Here is a 23,130-nt window from a genome sequence, read left to right on the forward strand (position 1 = left end):
GCTGAGACAAAATAAAGTGAGTTAGTTTCCAGGGAATCGCTCCATCCATCCATCCATCCATCCATCCATCCATCCATCCATCCATCCATCCATCCATTTTCTATATCCGCTTCTACTATGTAGGTTGCAGAGGGCCGAGGCACCCCTGCTAAACACCGCCCTACCCTGCAGCCCCCCAGTGAATTCACTTTCGTTTATATTCATAAAGTAACATTTGCCTAAGAGTGCTTTACATACACATATACAAACTGACATAACTCGCTGTGCAAGCAGGAAAACCCAAGAGATAATGGAGACAAAAATGACTTGTGTGGGGTTTATAGAGGCAAAGCACCTCTGGGGGGGGGGGGGTCCATAGTTTCCCTGGCAGCCCCCCAGTTCCATCAAACCAAAAATGTTTTGCCACATTTATTTATTTGCAGAGCAATGACTAAGCGACAGAACATACAGGATCGTACATTTGTGAAAACACAGTAACAAACACGTACTTTGGATGGTTGGCGGACAAGGGGATGCTTTCTTAATTGTACTTTGCTTTGGGTAACAATGTCAGATAAACAAGGAGAATGGGGTGGGGAAATTTTATTGGCACTCTTAGGGTCAGGACAACAAGGCGACAAAACAATAAGCCAAGAGGGCTGAGCCGTCGCTTCTAGCTACTCATGCTTCACTGTAATGCAACACAAATACACTGTATAATCCTCTGGTCATTAACTAGAGCCTTCAGTTAGTCAAAGGAGAGAGGAAGAGGAGGGCCATCAGCAACACCACTGAACTGGCAGCGGCAGCCTCAGGATGGCATTGGCAAAAGAGAGGACAGTAGCAAGTCAGCCGCCTGGACACAAGCTGAGGTCTTATCGACCTCCGGCTGGGGCACCTGGAGGACTGCGTATGATGTTGATGGTCCCGGAACACCCCGTAAGTGCAGGAACATCACTGAGGATCTGTCCAGAAGCATCAGTAGATGTATTTGGACAGTAACATTCATAAAAAAATCACATTGCTTTCTTTCTCTGTCTCTCCCCATCTCTCGCTCTCTTTCATTTGCACACCAGTCAAAGAGGAACACCCGTGGAATGTGAAGTATCTCCTGTTTCTATTGGATGGGTGAGACAGCTGGGGTCCTCTCCTCTCATCAGCCAATGGACGAGCCTCCCGTTGAGGGGCGTGGGTGGTGTATACGTATACTGAGCATCATGTCACTCTACGAAACTTGAAGACCGCAAAGCGAAATGAAGCAGAAGGCTGACAGCATGCACAGTGTAGGATGCACCAGCCTTCACGCACCTTTGGATTTGGCATGGGTGTCAGAGGCTGAAGAAAGACCTAAGATTAATTGGCAATTCCAGGCCAGGTGAATGCAGGGAAAATTTCAAAAACAAATAAAAAAAATGGCAATCATCACATCTCAGGTTAGTCTCTAGATGAGATAAACCCAAATTCAAGATCCATCCATTTTCGGTTCCCACTTATCCTATTCAGGGTCACAGAGGGTCCAGAGCTTGTCCTGGGGGCTACGGATGCAGAGCAGGGAATAAACCCAGGATGGAGCACTCACACTGCCCTGCTCGTCTGATCCTCCCGTGTGCCACGCCCCCTTCCTACCTCGTGTGGAATCCCCGTGTTTACCAGCTGTTTCTCGTTGTTCTTAATTAGTCCTGTGTATTTAAGTCCGCATTCGAGTATGTTTCCCTAGCCTGCTATTTTCCTCATGTTCAGTGTTGCTTTTGAAATAAATCCCTCGTTCCCCAACCCTGCGGCTTCTTTCCGCGTTTCCCTGGTCCGTGCTTCACCGCAAGGCACGACAGAATGAATACAATTGAAACACAAGGGAACAAAATCTACAAAAACAGAGGAGGTGGGATTCGAACACGTGACAAAGGGATCTGCAGGCAGCCGCATGGCTCAGCACATCGAGGAACAGGAAGCAGGGGAAAGCGGAAAGGCGGACAGGAGGGAGAGGATGGCCAGCGATGCCTGCGGACCAAACAGGGAAGGGACACAATAAACTGGGAACAACAGGACCTGACCTTGAAACACACATGCAGACCAACAGGCAATTCAGTAACTTCAACTCATCTTAGCATGTCTTTGGACTTGAAGGGGGGGACCGGCGTACCCAGAGGAAATGTCATGATGATATGGGGGGAACATGCAAGCTCCACACGAACGGAGCCAAGGCAGAGACTAAGGTGTGAGGCAACAGTGCTAACCACTGCGCCACCACACTTCGAAATCCAATTAACTTTTTTTATTCTTTATCATTAGGTATCAGGGAGTATTCCAGTAACCCATCACTTCATCTCCACATTACTTCAGAGCTGCACAGCTTTCAATCTGAAAATGAGAAATGTCAAAAAAAGAAAGTAATTTTTAACTATCGTGTGCAAAACAAATCGTGTGTGGTTCACCTCGCTCTTCAGAAAAGCATCCAACCCACATGAATGATATGAAATGTCTACGCAAGGTCTTAGGGGAGGAAATAATAGACAAAAGAAACAAAACTAATCTGGCAACCGAGTTCATGAGATCATAAGACACATTAGCTGAGTGCACTTCAGGCGACACCTTGTTTTAACAAAGTGGCGATTTATTCTCACAGTCACATTAACTGTCGGCTCTGGAGGATGTGGAAACAGACCGAGCTGCTTACACACTTCCTTACTCTCATTCTAGCTCTGTGGTCCCGGCAGGTGAGCAAAATAACAAATAGCGAGCATTAATTCTCGGCTAGAACAGGGACATGTGCAAAGTGCCTAATGCACAATATTACCGTGTAATACAGCATTACGCTTTGCATGGTAAAAAAATTAGTTAAAGCTTCCCTATCACGCAGGATCGTGTCCCTGGCAGGATTAGGAACATCAGAGTTAGTTGTGTTTGCCTTTTACATGTCCCAAAGACAGCTCTCCAACATCCATTCTTCTGCGTCGGCAATGATCTTTGCTTTTCCCTAATTTAATTTTAATTTTCTTTTATTGCCTGCAATTTACATTTCTTCTAAGCGTTTTTTGCACAAATACTGCCCTTCCACATCGTGCCTGCTGCTGAAATTACTTTCTAATGTATTGTAAGCGGTGTTATTTCTAAATGGAATTATATTAATTTTGGAACAAACAAGTAACCATTACAGCACCAATGCATTCAGCCAACTGCCCTCCATTTCACAGAACTGCAATTGGACCTTAATGCATAGTCACTGGCTACTTTAATTGAAAGAGATCCTTGGTTTCCATTTTTATTTTTTCATTCTCCTGATCTGGAAAAAAAGAGTTCAGGGAGGGGCGATTTCATCCAATTTCTGTACGAAGGTCGTGAATTTTTCCAACATGTCACAAACACTTGCCATCTAATAATAGGCAGCAAAATGCTGAGGTTTATAATGGACCAGAAGGAAAATGCAAATAAGAATTAATATTTATTTAGCAGATCCCATTATCCAAAGTGATGTACAACTGAAAAGCAGGGTCACCAATCCGTATCACTTCGCAGATCATGGCATTTGAACTGACAATCTTCCGATCATGAGCACAGCATCACAACCACCCCCCCCCCCCCCCCCCCCCCCCCCCCGAGCCACACACTGTTACGTAGATGCTGCCCCAACAGAAGCTAAACAGGGAGTCAGCTAAATACATAATGCGATAAATAATAACAAGAAATTTCTGCTGGAAAGACGCTCGCCTGGTTATTCCAAGCTTGTCTTCACTACTTGCTGCTACATGATTCCCCCCCCCTATGTTTTTATAGTTTGCCGCAAAACAACTGATTAAAAAGAGGTCAGAACAGAAAGTGCTATTCTGTCTTATATCACGTTTCATTTCTACAGATCTTTTGCGGCACGTTGCTGTCCTCTAGAATTTCCAGACTTCACTATTTAGACACCTTAAAATTCGCCCCCATTCTGGTTTAAATAAAACAATCCAGAAGAATATTATTTATCTCTGTTTATTCTGAATAGTAATATTGTATATTTATTGTTGTTATCTCAGTTGTTACTGCGATGTTATTGCTGCTATTGTGATGCTGTAGTTGCGGCATATTCCCATAACCAAGACATAGCTGGTAGAGTGAGGAGCCTAATTATAGGAAGCAGCCACTGGGAAAGGCAGAGTGTGAATAGAACTGTTATACTTTTCAGGGAGATGGAGCAGACTGGGAAAGCAGTAACAGGATACATGATACAAGAAACTTGTAAACACCGGCAGGGGGAGTGAAGGCCCTGTGCATGAAGCCCTAAGGATGGATGAAGAGAGCCCAGGGCTGGGATGGAGCAGGGGAGAGAGAAGGGGAAGGGAAGGATGGCAAAGGAAAAGGAAAGGAAGGAAAGGAAAGCAAAGGAATGGAAAGGAAAGAAAAGGGAAGGAAATGAAAGGAGGGGAAAGCAAATGATAGGACAGGAAAGGAAAGCAAAGGAATTCCCTCCTATTTTAGAGCAAGCTTTTTTTATTAGTTATTATTTTTAACTGCAATATACAGGTATCTGTATTGTAGAAATACTATGTAAATTGCACTGTTAAGTTGCCCGTTGGACAGTGAAGAGTGAAGGTCAGGCGCACGGCAATTGGACAATAACGCAGGTGATTATGGAAATAATGTTTGGTTGATGGATCAAACACGGTGATCAGCGGCGCAGTTGGTTCCCCTTATCTGACAGCTTTGACACCACAGTATGGCAGGCGGCGAATCAATAATTCAAAAGGGTCCATATTTTAGCTGGACAGAACCCACAACCCCCCCCCCACCAGTAGCAGCCGCCTTCCCAAAACCCAACCCCCTGCCGTTCCCGGGTATTTAGTAGCTTTTTCGAAGACTAGCTCCCGAAAACCCTCCCGTTAAACAGAGAGGGGATTGTTAGGGACCGGACGAGCGCTGGCTTCATTGCGCTCGCCAAGTTTCTCATAACCGGACTTATTTAATATGGCCCTTACAAATGACAGGGTTTAATATCACGCAAGACACCTAAATTAACATGCATTAAACGTTTTTTTTTCCTGTTCTTGAGATGGATTCTTCATTTTAAAGTGAACTGGTTTTCCACCGCATCGCCGAATAAAAAAATACTGAATGTTACACCTGTTCGCTTGGAGCAGAAATACGGCTCTTTAATACTGCGATTGATATTGACTGTGTATGAACACGATGCAAAAAGTATCTGGACCCATATGCCGAGGTAGTTGGAGGCGGAATGAAGCCTGAATCTTAGGAAGCGGAGGGTCTGATCGCTTGGATAATCAAACCAGAAATGTTTCTGGTCCCAGTTTTTTGGTTTTTATCCGGGACTATCGCGGCGCCCTCGCTCACGGCAGAGCAGATGAACCTGGGGGTGGTAAGTGAGCCGGGGATCAAACGTAAATTCCCATTTGAGCTTTTATTTAATAAGTGTTATCTTTTATATACCAAAACCCAGATACTGTACAAGTTTCTTTAACGTTTATGTGAATTAAAATTCATTTCCAGGGCTGCCACATCTCAGGAGTCTGACGTGACACTCGGGCTTTCAGACTTTCACGCAAGAAATCTTACGGCAAATCTGTATTATTACATTACAACTTAAAATTAGCTGCATCAGAAGCGTTGGGGTAGTTTGCAAACCGCACAGACTATTTACAAGGTAATAAAGCTGTTACATACATGTACTGGAAATGTGTGCGCAGACTTGTCACGAAAATCTCACGCCCGCCAGCTGACCAAAGTTGGCAGTCCTGCATTTCAGACAAACGGACCAGCCTTAATGTTCTAGGTTAGATTTAGCTTTTGTTTCGGCATTTGATACCGCTGGATTGATGTTCTGGAGAATATACACTAGCCTAAGTAATAATTTTTCTTTCTTTTTAAATCATGAATGTTTTTTTGTGTATAAACTGCTTAATGTGAAATGCCGTTTGCGCGTTTAAAATTGATCTTAGTTACAATCATCAAAGCAAAACGAAGCAATACGATGTTTCTTAACTTAATTACCTGGTTCGCGTCCTGAATTGAAGATTAAAATTCTGTGTTTTAATCGTAGGCACAAGATAAAGATTTCCAAATAATGCGTATGTACTTAATAAATTTACTCATATCAAAAGCTCTTGACAGTGAGCCCGATGCTGTTTTGGTACTGTTTGTAATAATCCAAAATCTGCACTTTCCTTGCAATTAGAAAACTTAGTTGCACGTAAGTTGCTGAAATTCAGCTGTTGGATGAATTATATAATAGTTCTATCCTTCCATCTTCTAGTCGTTATTGGTGGGCAGGGTCGCCAGGAGATCTTGTCCTAGGCAGCATCACAGGCACGTTCACATGGTCAGGGGCTCCTGTAGTGTTTTCTATGATGGTGTAGTTGTCGATCGGGAGGGGGCAGGCTACGGTAAAAATTTGTTGCCCTGAGGGGGAGGGGGAGTGGCGGTGGTATAAGTTAAAAACGTCTTTTTAGCGGAGGCACCTGGTCTTCACCCCGGGGAGGTACGCGCATTAAAGCGTCCCTGGACAGCAACGGAACGCAGGGTTAATCTCGCAACCAAGAATGCAATAACAGTACTTGTGGTCGCGGCAAGACCAGTCTTGCTAACTTATCTTCCAAGAACGAACTAGGCTACTGCGATCACGGGATTGGCCTCGTTTGGTAAGTATGCAGCCGAGGTATCCTTGACATTTGGGGCGGAGCAAGATCAGCATCTGGGGATTTTTACTGCCCTCCTCTTTTTGTGTGTTCTTAGTATTGGAAATGGTTTTCGGCAATGGAAGATAACATAAAACGGGTTAACACGAGAACACAATTATGGTCAAGTACGCATACTGAGATTCACCCTGAAATTACACCCTGGATTGGAAGCCATTCATTGCAGAGAACATAAATTCACAAGGTTCTGAAAAAAATATATAGAAGTGAGTACATTAGTCAATATTTTCTTGATTTTAACATTCTTATATATTGTGATGGACTTTATATCATTCCAACATGGCTCACTGCAATTCAAGGTGGATAAGCATCCATCCATCCATCCATCCATCTTCCAGTCACTTATCTTAATTGGACAAAGTCACAAGTGATTGGATAAGAATTTGTTGGTAACCAATGGCTAGATGTACTGTACTGAAGTCAAATAATATCAAACGTGAATATACCGCACGTCTCATGACATGCTGTTAACATTTATTAATGACTTCTGATTTTCTGAATGTCACAGACTTGATTTACTTCTGTCATGCCATACAATCTGTATCTCCTGGCAAAAGCTGTCAGGTTCAGTGTGAAAGTCAAAACATTGTTAAAAAAAACAGATGGATTTTAGTTTGTTGGATGTCATGTGGGTTATTTTCTTAATATATTATCTTGCATGGTACCATATGTAATGCACGTTCATATATTTTCTTGGTCACATTCTCAAATCATTCCAGTGTTTTCTTTTTACTTCAGATAGTGTCTTTCAAGACAAAGCAAATCGTTATATACATCTGTAAAATATATATTAAAACATGTCATTCCCTACATTTTTTTTTCAAAGGGCTGGCATAAATCATGAGGTTTAATCTTTTTTTTTGTCAAATGGCAACAGAAATCGCCATAGTCTTCAGCGTGGCTTTGATGGACCCGTTTTTGGATCTATTTTTCTTGCGCCATGCTAGTTAAAAATTAACCCTACAGATACACGAAGCTAGATGGTACCTATATAGGTCTGAATAATGTTTGATTGTTCCTCTGTTATAGTCATTCCTGAATTTATAGCTTAGACGTACAGTAAGCAAAAACAGATGTATTTTGAGCTCTTTTAAATGGACAACACATGCTCTTAATAAAATTTACTCTGGCTTAGATGTCAGTCCTATGAGATCGGATTTGTGCTCAGGCAGGCATGTTGGTGTGAGATTTAAAGGACAGCCAGTCAGTGCCATGAGCTTTGACTCCAGATGAGGTTGATGTGGATAAATTTCTTCAGAAGTGCACTTCAAAATACTATGCAGGTTCGTGTACCACTTTTTATATTTTTTGTATTCAATATATTATGTTAGGGTAAATGCTATAAAACGACAGCAAAACAAACTTCCGTCTCTGCATTTTCTTCTGACTTTAATTAGACATTAATCTTGTCACAGAAAATGTGTATGTGTAAAAGGGTTTAGATTAACAGATGATCACAAAAACAGCAAACAACTACAACTGTCACGATTACTCGATTAAACCCGATTACTTGATTACTAAAAGGCATCGATTCAATTTTTCCTTTGATTTCTCTGCAATATGGCGGAAGTGGGACGGCGTATAGCAAATGAAGGTGAAAATAAGAGCGAAAATCATCAGTTATGTGCAAGCACTTCACATTAATGAGAATGAAAGCGCAGTGCTCTATCGGTATTGCAAAGCAGAACTTAAATATCACCACAGTACGATTGCAAAGCGAAAACATCTTAAATACTTTCTGGTTTGACGGACTCGCCCAATATTGCGAGGTTAGCCATAGATATGTAACATTTACCTTCCGAGTAGCTTAGTCTTTTTCCATCGCTTGGACTTTAATTCACTTTGCTTAATTTACTTTCTACGATTCCTCTATTTAATAATAATAATAATCACTGTTAAGAGAAAAGTTAGCCCCGACATTTAGCTGCATCTTACATAATACGATACAAATTAACAATATGCTATTATTTTTCGTGAATATATTGTGTGTTTAACTACTCTAACCACCAAATACACGGTTATAGCCTAATCAATAAAACTTGTCAACTAAATGATCATTTTGTGCAGTACATGCATTTCGTGATCGAAAGTCATTTTGTGGACGAAATGCATTTTGTCAACTAAATCAATTCATTATGTGTACAATATGTATTTCTTGAGTGAAAGGAAGTCACAATTTTTTTTGTGGATGAAATGTATATCATGAATGACACAGTCATTTCGTGGATTAAATTGATTCTGTGGAATCACGAAATGGTTTTGCGGAACCACGAAATGCATTTCGACTTTGGCTGAGTCAGAAAGGCACGTGATAGGCGTGTGCCCGTGGTGGAAGTAAGACCACTAATGAGTAGAAGATGGAGCGCCGGCTCTGATTCCGCAGACCCGTCTAATTATATTAAACTAGAATTAAAATGTGATAAAAATACAAAAAAAATCGTACTTTTTTTGCTGCATGTACTCATTAGTGTCAGTATTTTTTTTAATTTCATTTTAAATATTTCTAAACCAAGCCAATGAAAAATCCCGGCTTGGATTCCCTCTAATTGTAGTCCATTCTACTTTCTCCTGAATAACACCGTCCTCGACAGTTCAGATCAGACACAGAAAATGAAGTCATTTATTTGTCCAAAATGCATTTCGTCCACAATATGATGTTCTTTCATTCATGAAATGTATTTCGTCCACAATGACTTCCTATCACCCACGAAAGATACTTAAACAAAATGAATGTATTCAGTTGACAAAATGCATTTCGTCCACAGAAAGACTTTCTTTCATTCATGAAATGCACTTTGTGTACAAAAATAATTTATTTAGTTGACAAGATGCAAGGTGCTGATATCAGTTCTGTGCGCAAAATGAAACACTTTTTTTTATTTCTGTGCACAAAAGAAAGTGAAGTGTTTATGCTTTTGTGGACAAAATGTAACTGGAGTTTCTCTTTCTATGAACAAAATGTAGCAAGGCATTACTTGATTTCATCATTAAATAATGCCTTTTGTGGTACAGAATGCATTTTGAGCACGAAATTGAGCACTTGACACTTGGCACCCCATAAGTTCTGTTTCTATCATAGGTTTTTAAAAGCATTATTTATTTACTTTTTAAGCAGCCTGCTAATCTTGCATCACTAAGCATACCATTTTTTGTACTTCTTTAGTTATGTATATGATACCATTGATTATTTGTATAAAATTCAGAGGTTTCATAAAGCATTCCAGTCTGTTCATTTGATTGTACATGATTTATGATCAATAGAATTGTTCATTTGACGTAGCTCAATTGTGAGAAAACAAACCTCTACTACTGAAAGAACAAACTTGAAAAAAAGCAGTTTAACTGATCAAAACAAATAAGACAAATATTAAGGATGCTAATAATATTTTACGAATCTAACAAACATATTATTTATGTGGCCCACATGAGTTTGGACAAGTTCCAGTGTGGCCCATTCACTAAAATGAGTTTGACACCCCTGCCTGAAATTTACCGTATGTGTGACCCCGCAATGCTTGGCTAGTTCCTGCCTTGCACCAAATGCAATGTATCTATTATATTATGTTACATTGTAAACATTACTCAATGGATCATCAGATTAATCTGTAGTTTACTCCATCATTGTAATTCATAGTGACAGCCCTAAACAGAACCTGTGTAGATCAAGAATAACATACTGTAAACAAGTACAGTAAAACATATATTATAAACGGTATGTAAATTCTGCTGAATCTCAGCGGCATTGTGTGTTATATAAATACTCTGAAATTCCAAAAATGATATTTACCTAGAAACACTTAGGAGACTCTAGGAATTTCAGTGTCTGATCGCTTCTTCATGACATGCACACACAACCACAAACAAATGTTTGTTTACTTGCCTTTTTGAAGAATGTCACATTGGCTCCCTTTTGGTTCCTAACAATCAGAATTCACGTCATTGGCTAGGTACAACTGCATGTACTGGAATGACGTGTGAGTGAATGACGCGTGAGTGAATGATGTGTGAATGAATGGTGTGTGAGTGAATGGTGTGTGAGTGAATGATGAGTGAGTGAATGGTGTGTGAGTGAATGATACGAGTGAATGACGTGTGAGTGAATGATGAGTGAGTGAATGGTGTGTGAATCAATGATGAGTGCGTGACGGGTGTGAGAGTGAATGGTGTGTGAGTGAATGACGTGTGAGTGAATGGTGTGTGAGTGAATAATGAGTGAGTGAATGGTGTGTGAGTGAATGATACGAGTGAATGACGTGTGAGTGAATGATGAGTGAGTGAATGGTGTGTGAGTGAATGATGAGTGCGTGACGGGTGTGAGAGTGAATGGTGTGTGAGTGAATGACGTGTGAGTGAATGGTGTGTGAGTGAATAATGAGTGAGTGAATGGTGTGTGAGTGAATGATACGAGTGAATGACGTGTGAGTGAATGATGAGTGAGTGAATGGTGTGTGAGTGAATGATGAGTGCGTGACGGGTGTGAGAGTGAATGGTGTGTGAGTGAATGACGTGTGAGTGAATGGTGTGTGAGTGAATGATGTGAGAGTGAATGGTGTGTGAGTTTGCATTGCCATGGATCGGCTCTCCTGGGTTGTTCCCTGCCTTGCCAGACCCCCTGTGACTCTGAATTGGATTAGCAGTTGCAGAAAATGGATGGATCTCACTGAAGTCTGTTTTTCAGGGTTTACTACCAATGTGGCAACATATTCCTCCATTTATAATACTAGGGCAGTTTATATGAATTTACCACAAGTAGACAGAGGATGATCTTTGAATTGCATCTACAGTCAGTGAGACTGAGGCAAGATTAAATTGTTAGAGATTACAGAAGAAGTGCTTCTTGGTCAGGCACTTAATTCATAGGGACACTTAGCGATTACTGCATGTGGGAGCAGCAGACAGACACGGTACCGTCATCTTTGCAGATTCAGACTTTGTTCTCTGCCGCCTCAAATGACATAGACATTGGTGGGTGACACTGAGTACGCAGCAAGAATGACAGCTCCAGTCAATCTGCCTGTCCTCACACTGACTCTAATGATCAGGCAGCATGTGCTTCTGGGACTCAGACAACTTCTGCATTCATATCCCTTCCATGCTCTGCTTTCTTTTTTATTAGGCCAATTAAAAGCTGGGTACAAAGGTCTGTTTTTACGTTATTGGCCAATTTTTTTTTTTCTTGATAATCACTCCAGCTATGAGTTACTTCACCCTAGCTAGGACTGCTGGGCGTTAAAACGGGGGGGGGGGAATGAACAGAAACAACTTCAGATTCTTCCAGACACCCCACAACAACGGTCTCAGTGAGTGGCGTGGACTCGCATATCAGAACTCCTACTGTGATGAGCAGATATAGACATAAACCTCCTGCAATGTGAGCAGCTCCTTCTTTGAGAAGCTCCCCCTTTTCTTGTTCTCCATCTGGGGAAATAAGGAAAGATATATTGCATCTGTTGCAGTTGAATGTATTCCCACAGGGACGTAAGCCTTATTGGTTTTTCATTATAACGCGGGTTCTAGTGTGACAAGGGACATCTTGCAATGCTGGTGCCCACACGTTCCATAAACATTATTTTTTTTCCAATCTCTTTCAATTTTTCGGACTGCTCTCTAATGTCCATCCAGATTAAGTGTCGTTTGGGCCTTCGGAGCCTCCACTAAGGAATTGTGCATTGGACTCTGCATCCTATCCCGCAAGTCAAGAATGGAGAGATGGATGCCGATGCTGGATGCATAACAGGGGGGTGGTTTAAGCCTATTTGTGGATCGTGTGACACAAGTGCAACATAAATCCTTCTTTGATCTCTGACTAATGTAATTCTTTTTTTATTTGACTAACCTTAACTTGTTATTTACTATGCTTTAGTGTTCTAAATACATTTGTCAGCCTGGACTTTGGTCCTGATTGCTACCCTTGAGCACAAAGGCATCGTGCAGTGCACATGCCGTGAGATGAGTAAATACTGATCAGGCGGTTTCTGTGGCATCTATGCTCAAAATGGAAATATCGCGAGGTATGCACTGTGTGTGTGATTTTCGTGGGTGCCTTAATTTCCTTCATATCTTGTCATACATGCCAGGTTGGTGGATCATGTGGAGTCCAGTCCTGCTAGCAAACTGGGCCAAAGTTTGGGGGATCCGGCTGAGGATTTTAGCGAAAGCATTTCATCGTCCGCCACCCGCATGATAGCAGTGTCTCACTGATAACACTGCGAGTCACTGGCTCTGCTCAGACCATACCAGAAGTGAGCCACATTTACATTAATTCAACTGGCCAGTGTTTTTGTCCAAGGCAATGTACAAATACCATCCTCTGTCCCTTCCCCTTTTGTTACTTCTGTCAAACCCTGTCAGAACGCCTGTCATTTGTCAGAACGCCTCAGGGTCTGACATGCAGGGTGCAGGTTCAACATAACAGCTATTTCACTTCAGTACGTGGAAATTAGTCAGGGACATACAATGGGCATTAGGGGATCTGAACCCGAGATGGATGTGTGATCTGAGGTCGAGAGACAAAACATGAGTGATACATTTTTGGCCATTTGGTACAGGGACCAAAGGAGCCTGTTACCTCACTGGGGTAGTTAAAGCCCCCATCTTATCGTACAGGGAAAGTCATTGTCTCCTTCATTTGGTCATACTTACATAAGTGTCCCAATAACAATGGAGGATAACGAACATAAATCACACCATAAATCACACAAGGATGAGATTTCTATAGGTTGGGCTAAGGTAGGAAAAATGTGATGCTTTTGGAAACGCAGTGACAGCATGCAGGTTGCTATGGTGAATACAGTGTAGATGCCTAGATGTCACATTAAGTTTTCACTTGCAGTACAATCATTACGGAGCCTGAAGTCTCTCCCAAGCAGCACAGGGCACCTGCCAAGGGAAAGAGCCCAAACAAGATGCCAGTCAATTAAAGGGCAGGGATGGATGGATGATATTCCAGTCTGTGATTCACGCTGGGTCTTTGAGAACATGCTGTCGTTGAACCTCAGGCTTGAACTCAGGCCAGAACTTTAGCTGCATTGTGTAACTTCCTTGTTTTTTCCCCATGATCATGCTTGACGCCAAGCATCCAATCAGGGATAATCATAAGATGCAATAGCAAGCCCCCGAATCAGGCCTGCTGGGTTTCCAAGTGTGGTGCTATGTACAGGATTTTCAGAGGCAAGCCATGCCTGAAATTGTACGCAATAATAGTATTATGTGATGTATGTGTCTGCAGACTCAATCAGACTGAAAGTGTACAGCCGCGGAAAATATCAAGAGACCACAGCACAATTTTTCGTTTCACTCATTTCTCAATTTATGGGTATGCATTTGTGAATGTGTTTCTCATTAATGAAGGGCTTCTTCTTTGCTTTATGGGACTTCATTCCTGCTTCTAGGAGCCTGATACGAACTGTCCTAGCAGTGCACTTCTCACCTGCACTTAATGTTTCCCATTCCTTTTGAAGGTAGCTTGATGTCATCCTACGATTCATAAGAAGTTGTCACGTTAGAGAGCATTAGAAAGTCGCTTCCACCCTTTAGCTGGCTGGTTTCTGGTCGTTCCCAGTGTCTCCTGCTTCACCTTATTCTTATGTACTGCCATCTTACAAATATTAAACCTTGAAGCAGCCTGATGCTCAGCGTAGCCTTTTTCAAGCAGAACCAGCAATAAACCAGCGTTTAAAAATGCAGATTTGTTTAAAAATATAGAGTGGTCTCTTAATTTTCTCTGAGGCTGCATTTATAATCCAATTTGGTAATATTAATTATTTGTCTTGGGTGATATCAGTGTAAAGGATCAGAAATATCAGAAATAGATATAAATATTGTTATAGCACGCTCAAACACATTTTTTTCATACAATCTTTACCGAAAGTCATCACTGCTCTCCTACAATTTGTGATTTCTGTTTATGGATTTAACATTTATCTATTTTGCTTTGTCTTGGTTGCTTAGGAAAACCAGTAAATACACAAAATGTCAGAATTGCCGGGTAAAGCGGGTACGGCGAACGGGCAGGCAAGCGGGCAGGAAGCAGGCAAGGAGGCGAAATACGGGGAAAACGGGGATTTAATGAAGGGACGGTCAGGGAAACAGCTAGAGAACATCGGACATTGACTAACATCAATGACCGACTAAAATTAAGGCAAGACGTGGACTGGAAATAGACGAGACTGAGCGAAAATAATCGGACACAGCTGGGCAAGATCGGGGAAGCACACGTGGATAATCAGGGGGCGTGGCACACACGAGGATCGTACGAGCCGGGCGTGGCACAAAGTATCAGCCTGAATGTAATTGATGGAACTGCACCGATTACGAAGAGCTGATGCCTCTTTGATGGTTTATAGCTCATACCTGAAACCATGTAGATCCATGTAGTTCCAGGGATCTGCCTGATTGAATGGAATAAGTATCTGAGCTACTTAACGACATCAGTAAAAAGAGTTCTGCTTTTATAGTGACAGAAACTTCTCGATTCTGACCTTGCCAAGTTTTGTAACAATAGCCTTTCATTTTAATTGTTTTGTTTTTATTACAAATTTGTGGGTTTAGCTACACATTTTTTGTGGTCATGTCCTGTTTGTATTTTTTTTTTATTTGTTTGTAAAAAGATCACAAAAAGAAGTGAAGAATGTGGAAGAAGAAAAAGACTCAGATGAAGGACACACCAATATGCCTGTCAGAAAAATAAGCTTTTGATGTGCAGAGCAAAGTCGCAGCAGCTTGGTGAATGCCGTTAAAGGATGTTTTGGGAAATATTTTCCTGGAATGAACCTCCATGTTGAATTCCAAACAGAAAATCAAAGTCAGGTAGCAAAATAATTATGTGTTTGGTTTACTGACTCATATCTTCTTTTGTTTATTTTATGCAACTATATAGCTGTTACTATTTCTGTTTTAACAATAAATTTAAAATCAGACCAGAGCACAGTCATTCTGACTTAAATATATATTTCAAGTTAGTAAAATGCTCTTTAAATCAGAAAACCCTGCTGAACAACATGAATTATGTACCGTATGATGATTATTATTGTCATTCATTTATTAGTATTGTGACATATATATATTAAAAAAATAAGTCAAATTACATTCGTAAAGTTTGCTTATAAACATTCAGCCCTAAACCAGATAGGCAAATGGACATAAAACATGCTGGCTATGAAATGAAAACATCGTGGCCTTTGGCGCACGTGAACTGACCACATTCAGCACTCAACTAAACTCTGACTTCCTGCATCCTTTGGCCTGCTTGTTATTATATATACAGACTCGTTCAGAGAGAGGGAGAAGAACAGCACTTATGGGATTGGGGGGGGGGGGGCAGGCAGGTATTTGGGAGAAATCAGGGTTACAGAACGCTCAGTATGTCGTCATAGTCAATAATACGTAGCTCACAACAAGTGTACAGATTAGACCAGTTCAATAAAACTGGCAATTAACAGGGGCAGTTTTCAGAGTTCAGTTTATCTAACTGGACTAATCTGCCATAAAATATTCCCTCATTTTTCTAAATAAATGGTGTTTGTCCCATTGGTCTGCCTCACACTCCAATATGAATGGCCCCCATTTCCGACTGGAATGAAGTTTTTAGTGAGTTTGAAGGTCTTGTAATTGGTCATATAAGACTGGTTTGTTAAGGACTGTTTTTTAAACTGCTAAGGTATACAGGTCAATTACCATAACCCATTTCATATTTTCTTCTATTTTTCAGATAGACATACTTTATTGATCCTAAGGGGAAATTCTTCATACTTCATCAAATAAAATGAAGCAAAAACATGTTTTCGGCTCCATAACTTAATTCCTTTGAACTGTGAACAAGTTTTGAAAAACAGGACTGAGAATCTTCTAATTAGCTGTAAAATCAGAAATAATGACAAACCTGACAGAGTGTTTTTTTTTCCTCTTGAGACCAAATTAATGAGGTATTTAATAATGATATATGAAGCTTATTAACTGGTGGTCATGTTATTCACCTTTCAGTCTGTTCTTTTTATCACTTTACTGTAGGTTTCCTAATTTGTAATTTCATGTATCATTCGGAGCCAGTGGACAGATTCACACTTGTAGTCTAATCTAAGTTTTAAGAGATGATTACACTAATCCTATTTTAGCCCTATGCAATATGTATCCAAAACTCAATGACAGATTTTAAAGGTAGAAAAGTAAAAAAAAAAAAAAAAAAAAGTTAATTAATCCAATTTAAACTAAGATATTGAGATATACAGATGTTCCTCTATTAACGAATGAGTTACGTTCCGAACGGCTGTTCGTAACTTAATATACTAATATTATAAACATTAATATATTAATGTTTGTAAGTCGTTAACACCGTTTTAAGGGTATACGCAAATACAAAGAACTAGGATGCTGGGAGTGCGCACGCTACACTGCTGCACGGCGGGAGTAGCGGCCAGAAGTCGTACTAGGCGAAATTGGGGCGCAGAAACAAAAATTGATGTTGCGGACAGGAAACTGGAGCCCAAGGAACACAATTTGGACTTACAGTCCTCTTCGTTCGTATGTCAAAGTTGAAAGTTGAAAGTTCGTAAGTAGAGGAGCATCTGTGCAAAATAAAAATTAAAATTTCTGGTGGACTTTCTTGGATGAACAGAATTGCATTTGACTGTAATGCTGAAGACAGTAATTATTTAAGCAATAACATACTAGACGCCATACTGTTGTACTCTGATTTATCACGGCTGTGATTTGGTTGTTGGCATGAGGCCACGGGCCAAGTGCTGAAGATAGTCACAGCCATGATATTCTGGAGGACAATCACAGTCCTTCTCATATGTTTTTGCTTTTATACAACAGTTTATTGAGAAGTATTTATAAGTTAATACTAATAAGCCACAATGGATAATATTTGCTTGATTATTTGGTAATGCTTTACATTAACTGCACCTTCATAGTGCTTTTATATTGCATTCATAAAACGTTCAGTACACCTTCATAATGTATTCATTAAATATTCATAAAACATTAATAAACATCATGTATGTATGCCTTAACATCATAACATCCCTTAACAACTATAATATACATTAATAACAAACATTATATAATAATAACAAACAATATAATTGTATAATCATGTAATGTTTGTTATGAATGTATATTAAATCTGTTAAGGGATGTTAGGATGTTAAGGTGTACTTGCATGCTGCTTATGAATGTTCTATGAATGCATTACGAATGCATTATGAAGGTGAACTGAATGTTCTGAGTGCGATTATCCTCAGATAAGAGCACTCACAGAATGCTTCTTGTCCAATCAGATTTCTTTTAATAAATAATATTATAAAACACCCTAAAGGTTGAATAGCAAGGTTAATCCTTGCTGAAATGTGGTAAAATGTAACAGCCTGCAACAAGAAATGCATCTTGGAACATACAACAAGAAATGCTCCTTCTAGTCATTAGTGAATCATTCGTATTGCAATAAAAATTACTAAAGTTCAGTAAATGACCATATACTGGGCATTTAACATTGTGTAGAATTGAAAATTACATAGCAGATGAGCGGCTTGAGACTCTGAGGATTATGAAAACCGCTTTTTGTTGTTTGAGGCGAAGCTGTATATTTCTTATGTAATGTGCAAGACCTTAAACCCAAACTGTTGGCCATTTCCACCCAGACCCAAAAGAAACTCGTGTTCCCTTTCTTACATTGTATAGCTGTGCGATTTGCTGGCATGCCCTCTAACTGAAAGTGCAATGCCTTAAGGACAATTCATACTTCACTTCTGTGGATGAGGGGGCGTAATGTAAATTTTGCCATCAGGGGGTGGGTGTGGACGACTGCGGTTGGTACACGCGTAGGCTCAATTTGTACGTCTAGCGGAAACCTTGTGCATCAGTGGGCATTGACCACCTATGTGCAAGATAATTGATGAAGTGTTTCCAGTAGGTGGCAGCGTGGACTTTCACAGATCAGCGGTCAATGACAAAAAAAATAGAGGAAAAATACTTGTTCTTGCAGTAGTCAGGGTGAGCAGCTATATGGGGAGGGACAGAGGTACAGTACAGGTAAGTGTAAATTTTCATACAGTCCAGACATTATATCGAGGTATATAGTATTTTAAATAAGCAGCACGATTCCATCATGTTTAAATCTTGCCGATAAAATTCGCTGGGTGGGGAGTGGGGGGGATTTCGTAATGATTTCAAAATACCACAGCATGACTTTTTAATGTAATACCGCCCAACCCATGACTAATAACTTTAATACTGTTCATATTAATTTACCAGTGTCATTACACCACTAACAGTATATTTGTGTGTGTTGGGTTGGTGGAATATCCTGCCTGTATGCAGCACCGACCGTAACCATCCACCTCTGCAGTCAAACGTAGTACGAACACAAGCTGCAGCGCTGACATCCGTCCCCAGCCTGAAAGCGCATGAAAGCACGCGGAGAGGTGAAGTACAAGAGAGGCTTTACACAAACACCCTACCTAAAACCTTCCAGACACATTAGTAAGCTTTTTATCATTTCAAAAAATTGATAGTGTAATTGCATATTAGGCTTATTGTATGTGTACTGCATACAGATGTGTTATAAAGGACTTAAGTAGTCCCCTTCAATGAAACTGCAATCACTCACACACACATTCAGATTTAGGTGTCCCTGCATGTCCCTGCATGGTATCAGATAGACTCCCCCCCAGAACCATGTCAAGGGTTGACAAGTTAAGCTTTTTTTGCACAGGAGCTTTTATTTTTGCATTGTGGCCTTCCCCTAACCTTTATCAAGTCTGCTCATTCTCCTCTGACCTCTGACCTTGACATCCTCATGACCCTGGCTTGATGCATTTTTCTTTGTTGTACCAATTTCTGTAAACTCCTAACACTGTAGTGTGTAAGAATCCCAGAGGTTGGCTATTTCAGAGATGCTGGAACCACTACATCTGGCACCAGAAATCATTACAGATTTAAAATCACTTAAATCAGGGGTCTTGGCCTTTCTAATTTATAGCTGCACAGTAACTCAACCTCTTCACCCTCTTGTCTACATGCTGTATATATTCAGCGGCAGCCTCCTGATTCTCTTTTTGTTTAATTAGGCTGTATTCCTTAATGAGCAGGTGTACCTAATAAACTGACAACTATGTCAGTTTATTGCATATGAGTGCATATAATCGTTAAGTAAACCATAATTAATTCCATTTTATTTTTTTATTCCCTCCACAATAAAAAAACATAATCTTATACCAATGAGTAATGAAATAGAAATAATTATGGAACATCGAATAATACGTGACAAGGTTGAGGTTGGTGCTTTGTAATTAAATTTTAAACATCTGGACGCTGCTGAATGTTGATCCATATGAACTACTTTGGATTCAGTTACAAAAGCAATTACAATAGATGTACGTAAGTGTAATTTCATGTAAGTGTTTCTGCGTGGACATTGATGCAAATCAGTTCCCATCATCCCATAATCTGATACATTAGTCTGATCTAGGGGCGGCATGGTGATGCAGTGGTTAGCACTGTTGCCTCACACCTCTGGGACCCGGGTTCGAGTCTCCGCCTGGGTCACGTGTGTGTGGAGTTTGCATGTTCTCCCCATGCCGTCGTGGGGTTTCCTCCAGGTACTCCGGTTTCCCCCCACTGTCCAAAGACATGCTGAGGCTAATTGGAGTTACTAAATTGCCCGTAGGTGTGCATGTGTGAGTGAATGGTGTGTGAGTGTGCCCTGCGATGGGCTGGCCCCCCATCCTGGGTTGTTCCCTGCCTCGTGCCCATTGCTTCCGGGATAGGCTCCAGACCCCCCGCGACCCAGTAGGATAAGCGGTTTGGAAAATGGATGGATGGATGGATGGATGGTCTGATCTAATGCAGCTAAACCTAACAAGATCTAAGCATAGACTCACTGGAGACTGTACAGTACAAACTGTACAAGAGAATTAGTACAACTCCTCATGAAAAGAACCAAGGAGCAAATATTGAACAATATACAGTTTTCTCTGCAGCAGGTCAATTTAATTTAATTATGAATGGCAATGGACCTATTTATAATTAATTTCCATTTGTTTGCTCTTTGTAGTATTTTAATAGGATGAATTAGGGCACATGACTGCAACTATGATCTTGTTCAGTAATTTTTCAGCAAGTAGTGGTTCCAGCATCTCTGAAATAGCCAGTAATAACCATCTCGGTAATGGATTTTACAATTTAAGCCACCATACATTCATATAAGATAAGGTTTGAGTTAATTGTGTGAAAATTGTGAATGACTGAAAAAATCCAGGAGGCAAGTTTTTATTGTTAAATGTCCATTAGATATAACAATTTGAAGACACTTCAAGCACGACACAAACCACTACAGCTTGATGTTAGCAGCTGCTTATAGCATTATACTGTAGCTCTTCACTGTAGTTTTTCCATGTGCGATACCCTTTCGGTGTACTGTTACCAGAAGGAGTGCAATGGCAGTGTGTGTCACTTCCTCTCAAATGATATGATACACCTCTCAAATCTCCCGTTTTATTCAGCTGATTGGATATGGTGCATCCATTTCAGATGACTGAAGTGTTTTGCTTTTTAAGGAAAATGTAAAAAGTTACAGTATTTATGTTACTCCTCCAAGATTCTAGGTAATTTAAGTTGATCATATGATCTTAACATGAAAAAAAAATACAATTGCGTGCAGTAATTGCAATGTGACAGTTGTATCGATTTTTGGTGGCTTTGTCAGTTTTTGGACGATTTCATTCAAAATTTGAGTCAAATTGGTGGTTTTGAATTGATGCAGCCATATGGACATTTGGACTGGATTTTAGATTGAAATAGTTTTTTTTTTTTGTTAGAACCCTAGTAGCAATCTGTTGTCTCTGTAATTCAGTAATGCTGGCAGACAGAATTAAAAAACACTCGAATACTATTTAGACGGGGATTACTGGGGACATAATCTAAGAGTAATGATGAGTAAGTAGAGAAGCAATCCAGAATACTTCCCCTGCTGTGGTGAGGAGTTGTGTTTCACTGAATTCACAGTCAGCCAAGTACTCGACGAAAATGTCTCAGGTACAGTAGATCTTTTTTCTTTTTCTGAAACATTCGATAACCCCGCTGTTGTTTCGCAGTGTGGCGGTGGGGGGTCATAGGGCTCTGCGGAGCCACAGCCAGAAGAATCTCAGAACCCGTGCTGCATGGTATCTCGGTCCAAAGCCGCACACACCTGTCGGTTCATGCTCTCACTTTGGAAGTGTCATTCGTCAGTTTTGCTCAGCAGAAATAGAGCATTTTAAGGGGGGAAACAAGGGGGGGAGACAAGCCTGCCGCTCTTTGCAGGGGTATCTGTGAAAAACACATTTTCCTAACACTTCAGAAGCAGGCGCAGGTTGACTGGTCTCTCAGCAGTTTGGCATTTCTAAGTTACACCGGTGTGATATTTACTTTTCCACTAAATGCCATGACAAACTCCTGGCACTTACTTTTTCCATGTCTTTTTAAAAAATATTTATTAACAAAATTATTCAAGGCGGACCATTTGTAACACATTCAGATCAGACTCTGATATTCTACTGCCTGCTTCATTGATTTCACACATAATTTTTTTTTTTAAATCAGACTATAAACGTTATTTATCATAAAGTCATAGCAGATATTTCCCAATGTATGTTGGCTTTTAATGCTTTTAGTTCTGCTACACACCAGTGGATAGTGTTTTTATGCATTGAAAAACCAGGATAGGCACCTGGATATTTAATCCATCCATCCATCCATTTTCCAAACCGCTTATCCTACTGGGTCGCGGGGGGTCTGGAGCCTATCCCGGAAGCAATGGGCACGAGGCAGGGAACAACCCAGGATGGGGGGCCAGCCCATCGCAGGGCACACTCACACACCATTCACTCACACATGCACACCTACGGGCAATTTAGCAACTCCAATTAGCCTCAGCATGTATTTGGACTGTGGGGGGAAACCGGAGTACCCGGAGGAAACCCCACGACGACATGGGGAGAACATGCAAACTCCACACACATGTAACCCAGACGGAGACTCGAACCCGGGTCCCAGAGGTGTGAGGCAACAGTGCTAACCACTGCACCACCATGCCGCCCCCTGGATATTTAATAATTAAAAATATTATTTTTTATTAAATGAAATCATTATTAAAACTATAATCGAGTTAAAATGGAAAACATTTTTTGACAATGAGACATTCGCTCTGTTCCTCTATGAAAGTCTCCCCCTAGAAAACCAGTCAATGATCACTGCCTGCCCTTCAGCTGACGACAGAGGATTGATCCCATGCTAAATGCAATGACGCCCTAAGAATTAAGCAAACTGAAGTATCAGCATCCAAACAGAATTATACTGTCTCATAGCATCTATTGAAATGCTGTCTCCTGTCACTGCTGTGTTTTTCTTGCGGCCTGATGCCTGTCTGTTCCCCTTTTCAGCGATTGCTGCAGTATATTATTCAGGGACAAGGAAACCAGATACTGCT

General features: G+C 40.6%; 1 protein-coding gene across 2 annotated transcripts in view; it reads left to right on the forward strand.

Moving 5' to 3' along the window:
- The first annotated feature begins 4,839 nt into the window (after positions 1–4,839).
- Positions 4,840–23,130, forward strand: part of LOC125727205 (matrix metalloproteinase-17-like) — a 46,336-nt gene continuing 28,045 nt past the window's right edge. The window contains exon 1 of one of the 2 annotated variants that reach the window (XM_049003950.1): positions 4,840–5,329. In XM_049003950.1, the coding sequence (XP_048859907.1) occupies positions 5,246–5,329 (84 nt within the window). In that variant the 5' untranslated portion in view covers positions 4,840–5,245. Of the gene's footprint in view, positions 5,330–6,480; positions 6,609–23,130 lie in introns of those variants that run through there. The other variant, XM_049003961.1, reaches the window with a different exon arrangement.

The sequence above is a fragment of the Brienomyrus brachyistius genome, chromosome 2 (assembly GCF_023856365.1).
Source record: "Brienomyrus brachyistius isolate T26 chromosome 2, BBRACH_0.4, whole genome shotgun sequence".
NCBI classification, from domain to species: domain Eukaryota; kingdom Metazoa; phylum Chordata; class Actinopteri; order Osteoglossiformes; family Mormyridae; genus Brienomyrus; species Brienomyrus brachyistius.